The 6152-nt window shown below is 36.0% G+C and overlaps 1 protein-coding gene across 1 annotated transcript in view; it reads right to left on the bottom strand.

Annotated features, from left to right (window-relative positions):
* Positions 1-365: 365 nt before the first annotated feature.
* Positions 366-6152, bottom strand: part of crabp1b (cellular retinoic acid binding protein 1b) — a 33973-nt gene continuing 28186 nt past the window's right edge. Inside the window, exon 4 of the mRNA XM_065289248.2 lies at positions 366-740. Within this exon, the coding sequence (XP_065145320.1) occupies positions 690-740 (51 nt within the window). The 3' untranslated portion in view covers positions 366-689. The remainder of the gene's footprint in view (positions 741-6152) is intronic.

Genomic DNA, 6152 nt, shown 5'->3' with positions numbered 1-6152 from the left:
AACAGGGATTTGGTTAGATATGGCCCTTTATTTAATTAAGATTTGGCCCTATAGTACAGTTAAAATGTCTCCAGAGAAATGGGTCATAAAAGGCACTCTGGGTCCATTACTCACAGAGCATAAAATCAAGGCCATGAGGACTTTTCTCACAGATGAAAAGTGAGATGCCAAAGCTTTTTTGACACTGCATGCAAGGAACGTTTTTTTTAATGCGTTAACGTACTTGATAATTAAAGATATTAATGCAATTTTACTAAGTGCGAAACCCACCTTTAGCTGTTAATTGCCTTTACTACTTTTAGTTAGTTTAAAGATGCTGGTTGAAGATTATTAGTGAAAAAGTGCTTTTACAATCGCAACAGTAATGACCGAATGTACGTGTCTTTATTATTTCATGGTAAACAAATGTTTAAAATAATATATTAGGACAAGTGTGCTGTCACTCCTCTAATACGTTTGGCTGAAGAAAACATTAATAGAGCTAGCACTGTCTTAACATGTCTAGATAATAATAGACACTAGCAATTAATGTAATGTGATCATGAGTACAACGAATAGACAAACATGGTAACCAAGATCTTAAGCAGAAAGTATCATCTAACACACCACAGTGCAAGTTAATCATGAAAAACGTTATTCTTCCAAAGCTGCAAGTGCTGGACGATCACTCCGTCAGTTCGCCTCTGTTCTCATTCTCGAACATAAATCCGTGTGCACACCACATCATCGGCCCCAAAGGTCTGAACAATGAAAATAAATAGAAAGAGAAAAGAATGTCATTAACTCGTTTATTTTTACAGTGTTATTCACAGTTCATTTCACCCAGTATGAATTTGTGGTGTCGTAGATCAGCAGTGCGTGTCACTTTCGAACAAAACTTGGGAACACAACAGAATGGAACCACAGAGGCTCTTTTGCTCTAAAATGTTCAAAATAATGGTCAAACATAGTCCCTATGATGTTACAGAGGTGGTACACTTCAAAAAAAGTTTACCTTTGCACCCAAATGTATACGTATCTGTACCTACATTTTTAAAGGGAATTGCCCCAGTTTCAACTTGGGATCATTTTTTGGAAAAAATTGGAACAATTTTTCAGAAGAAAATGGTCAAAATGTTAAACTTGGAACTGTGCATTATTGAAATGCAATACTGATGTATTGATCTGCCCCATGCAAACATGGAGGAGGTTTCTACTTTCATGTTTGACAGCCCATGCTTTAAGTGACAAGCTATCACTCATGTCGGTGATAGGACAAATGATCTGCCTTTCTGTTAGCTCTGTGCTTGACTTCCATAATAACTGGAGCAACCGACGATACTGCACGCCATCTGCGCTGCAGAGCGGGGAAAAAGGACCACCTCATGTACTCTTAAAAAAATTTTGTTAGGACAGGCCATCTGCTGTGTGTAGCAATGCCCTGGGAGACATTAGAGAGAAAAGTGTCAGGCCCCTACACACTGCCAACATTCCTACATGTAACATGATCAATTAGACCCTTTTGCGCAGTCTGCCCTGGGTCACGTCCAGCAACATTGCAGCATTATGCCAGCTTCATGGTAATGTGGTCATTTTACTATAAGAGTCACAAACGTAAATTAATAGAGTGAAATAAATATGACTTAAAGTTTATGTAAACCATTTCTATTAGTGTGCATTGATCACGCTTTAAAAACGATTGAAACCAAAATAGATCAATTTAAATGCATGAGACCGAAATGTAAATATCAAGCACTAAAACAGCAAAGGTTGTTTATATTCATTATATTTATATGCAGAGAGGCATCATTTACAATAAGCTGCAGTCGGTTGAATGCTTTGGCATCATTGTTTGGCTAATGACAAAACAGCTGGTCCTCCTGAATGGAAAAGATTTGCAGTGCTCATTCACAAGGTATTCAGAAGCTGCTCCTTCTCATAATCTTAAAGAAACTTTGACGTGAGCCAGATGCAACTCTATTGTGCAGTGATGCATCAGGGTTTGTACTGTGCCTAATAAGCCACAGATGTGTCTTATCCCTTGCCACCAGCTGCACTGAGATCCATGAGAACATTAATGTTGTGGACCACTGTGTTAATAGTAGAGCATAACTCTCTGTTGACGTCATTTACTTTGCTTTATGAGCTACCGTAACTGTATAGGCATTTGTAAAAGAAGTAACTGGATACATCAGAAAAACCCTAAAATGTGAAATTTTGCAAATGTATAATTAGCTCCAAGTTTGGCTTTATAAACTTTTATAAATCATCCTATGAATGTTTTAGGTCATGCTAATTATGAAGATTTGCTCTTGTAGAAATTTTACTGGTTGCAGATACCAAAGATATTTGCAGATTTACAATACAAATTTTCAAAAAGAAAATTCTTCTGAACCACAAAAAAGACAGACTAATATTATAAAAAACAGCTTAAGGGGCGATTAAAATTTGACGTCTTTTCCGCACAAATAAGATAAGATGTAGCCGTGCAGGTGCGCTCAAATTGAGAGCGACACACTTTTTTTTTTCAGGCACAGCACCGCCACAGCTAATGTTAGTTGAAAAACTTAAACTTTGCAGAATGCTGCGTTGAAAATGTGGCGCAGTCACGTTTTCCATGTGGGTTTAGACGTGAAATGTGAACCACCCCTAGAAAGTTCCACTGAAAAAAATTGTTGGTTCAACTTAAAAATGTAAGTTACCTGGTTGCCTTAAAATTTGAGTTGATTCAACTTAAAAATATAAATCAAAACAATTGTAAAAAAAATGTATTACTTTTTTATTGAATCAATTAAACATTTCAAGACAACCCGGACCCGGTAACTTACTTTTTTAAGTTACACCAACTTATTTTTAACAGTGTATCAAATTTAAATTGTAAAGAACATCTTAAAGTTCAGCTAGGTAAAATCTTAAAATGTTTTTTTTTTCAAATGATATGGGCAACAGTGATAGTGAGTGCTTTATATATTCATTGATATTTTGCTTCAAAATTTATTTTGTTGTCACAATACTAACAAATACATTTTCAAAGTTACAAAGAGATAGTTCACTAAAAAATGAAAATTCTGTCATTTACTCTCATGTTGTTCTGAATCTGTGTTTATTAGATAAATGATGGTAAGCATAGAGTTGATGGTACCCATTGAATTCTACTATTTGTTTATCCTACTATGGGATACCGTCAACTGTGCGCTTACCATCATTTATCAAAAAACGGATACAGGTTTAAAACAACATGAGGGTGAGTATAATGACAAAATTTTCATTTTGGGGTGAATTATCCCTTTACAGGCGCATTGTGTAACTTTTCGATTATCTCTTGACAGCAACTACCATAGCTTCTTATTTCAAAATTGAGGTTCAAAATTGAACCAGATGCCGCTAAAATACACATTACACCTTTAAAGTCATTCAACATAAAGGGACACTCCACCTTTTTAAAAAATAAATCTGATTTTTACAGTTTTGGAATCCATTCAGTTGATCTCCGGTCTGGCGCTACCACTTTTAGCATAGCTTAGCACAATCCATTGACTCTGATTGACTATTAGCATCGTGCTAAAAAATAACCAAAGAGTTTGAATATTTTTCCTATTTAAAACTTACACTGTGTAATAATCAAGGACTTTGCTGCTGTAACATGGCTGCAGCAGGCGTAGTGATATTACGCACTGCCCGAAAATAGTCCCCTGCTATTGAAAGTTACTAAGGGGACTATTTTCGGCTACTGTGTAATATTATTGTGCCTCCTGCAGCCATGTTACAGCGACAACGCCAGGATGCCTAAGAAATCACAGCTTTTAATTTTCCATCTTTCTTAGTACACGATGTAAGAGTCAAGTTTTCAATAGGAAAAATATCTAAACTCTTTGGTTATTTTTTAGCACAATGCTAATGGTCTAATCTGATTCAATGGATTATGCTAAGCTATGCTAAAAGTGGTACTGCCAGCCCCGGGAGATCGGCTGAATGGATTCCAAAAAGGTAAAAATCTAATGTTTAACTCTAGGGGAGCTGGAAAATAAGCATTTTTTTTTTTTTTAAAGTTGAGTGTCCCTTTAATTTGTTCCATGCACATTTTAAGAAAAATGTCACAATCTGCTTGTTACTCAAAAATTATGGAAATATTTTAGATCTAAGAACAATTTTGTATAATCAATGTAAGTAACAGTTAGTCTAAAAAAGTCAGTAAGTTCAAAAGTTTATTTTTCAAAAACTGGAACATTCTTACAAACATACAATTTCTTCATTTTTTGTCTAAAGAACATTTCAGAGACTCTGGCCCCTGGTCCAATTCAAGTTAGTGCTTATGATAGCACTTATTTTCAGTGACCCAAGTGAAAAATGGTGCGAAACCATTTCACAGCATGAGTGTTTCGGCCAATACAACCCTAGTGAAAAAATTGTATACTTAAGTACAATTTATTCACATGTACTTTAGTATAACTAAATGTATTTGTTGCACACTATATATTGGTATACTTCAAGTCTGCTAAATTGGAACAACTAATTTTGTACTTAATGCACTTTAGTTGTGTGAAAGTAGTGCTGGGGTCCAACTTAAATTGTGTTAAATATACTTTTTTGTGCTAAAGTGGAACTATTCAAAGTATACTTAAGTGCAACTTAAGTATCTACCCTAATTTTGGACAATATACAGAACAGAACATTCAATGTGCACTTGAAATTTATTTTGATATCATTACCATTGCAACTAAATTACATTTTAATTACACTTATGTTATACTTATAATAAACTGAGGCCATACTAGTATTTTACTAATAGTGACATTCAAACACATTTGAAGCATAATAAAATTGTATTGTATTAAAACTTTGAGTGAGATGTAGTATGCTTAAAACATACTTAAAATTGCTTGCAATGACATTAGAAGTACCTTCAACTCAGACTTCTAGTGTATTTTAGGTAATATTAAAATGTGCTTAAAGTGCAATTTAATTGAACTTAAAGGGCCCTATCTTGCACCCAGCGCAATTGACTTTGTCAGTGACGCATGTATCATTCGTATTTTGCACCGGCGCACAGCGGGTTTTTCCCTCCACAAACGCACGTCGGCAAACTAGGGAATAAACTTGCACTCCCTGGCCGGTTCAGCGCAAAAAAAGAGGCGTGTTCCGGCGCAAACCATCCCTGATGCTATTTTGCAGTTTCAAAAAACAATTGCGCCACTGACCAGAAGAAAAAAAATTTAAAGTCAGTGGCGCGTTGCGCGTGGTTCATTATGCTATTTTAAGGGTGCATGCTTGACCATAATGTATAGCGTGCACAACGCGCATACACTTTGCATCTAATCTACACAGATGCAAAAGTTTTTTTTTCCAAATCATAAATTGTTACACTAAAAATATTAATACAGGAGATAAGGGGAATCATAGTGGTGAGCATTGTGGTGATAGTTTTTATTTATTGTGTGGCTGCGTTAAAAAATTCTCATGCAAATAACGATTAAAATATTTTATAAGTTAATAATAATAAGTTTGTTGTGTGGCTGTATAACGTTTATTTTATGTAAATAATAATTAAAATGTTTTCACAAGAAACCTTAATGTATGTGAACTTGATTTGTAAGAGTACTTTGGGGTTGGACCTTGCTTGTGTTTCTGGGGTCCGATTTCAAAGCCCCCAAACCCTTTCAGCGGTGAGGGTGGACGCAGCGATGTCCTCTGCTGGCGTCAGGTCCTGAGGCAGATCCAACCTCCCGTTACACGGCGTGCCCGATTTATGCTGGCAAGCTTAGGATTCCCCCGTCTCCTGACATCATTGTAGCGCTTGGCGCAACGATATGCCAGCTGATGAGACTGTAGCTATTTCCTCTCACGCCTGTTTAACCTATGTTGATTTGGGAGGGTTTCTCCTATCCCCATACAAAATTACTTCTCTGTCTTTGACTGCTCTTACAAGAATGTCGGTCTCCTCGGCTGTGAACCGCTCCTGGCGTACGCCTGGTAAATCCGTCATAATAATACACAGCAAAATCACCAGTGTTAATTTAACTCTGTGAGAGTTATTTTTAACACTTTTTTGGTGTATATATAATCCACACTGGCCATAGTAATATTAACACTTTTAAAAGTGTTAATGAATTAACACTGACTGCGAGTTCAATATTTAACTCCAACGGGTGTAAAATCACCAGTGTTAATTTAAC

Source organism: Paramisgurnus dabryanus, chromosome 2 (genome assembly GCF_030506205.2).
Source record: "Paramisgurnus dabryanus chromosome 2, PD_genome_1.1, whole genome shotgun sequence".
NCBI classification, from domain to species: domain Eukaryota; kingdom Metazoa; phylum Chordata; class Actinopteri; order Cypriniformes; family Cobitidae; genus Paramisgurnus; species Paramisgurnus dabryanus.
This window is presented reverse-complemented; position numbering and strand designations above follow the sequence as displayed.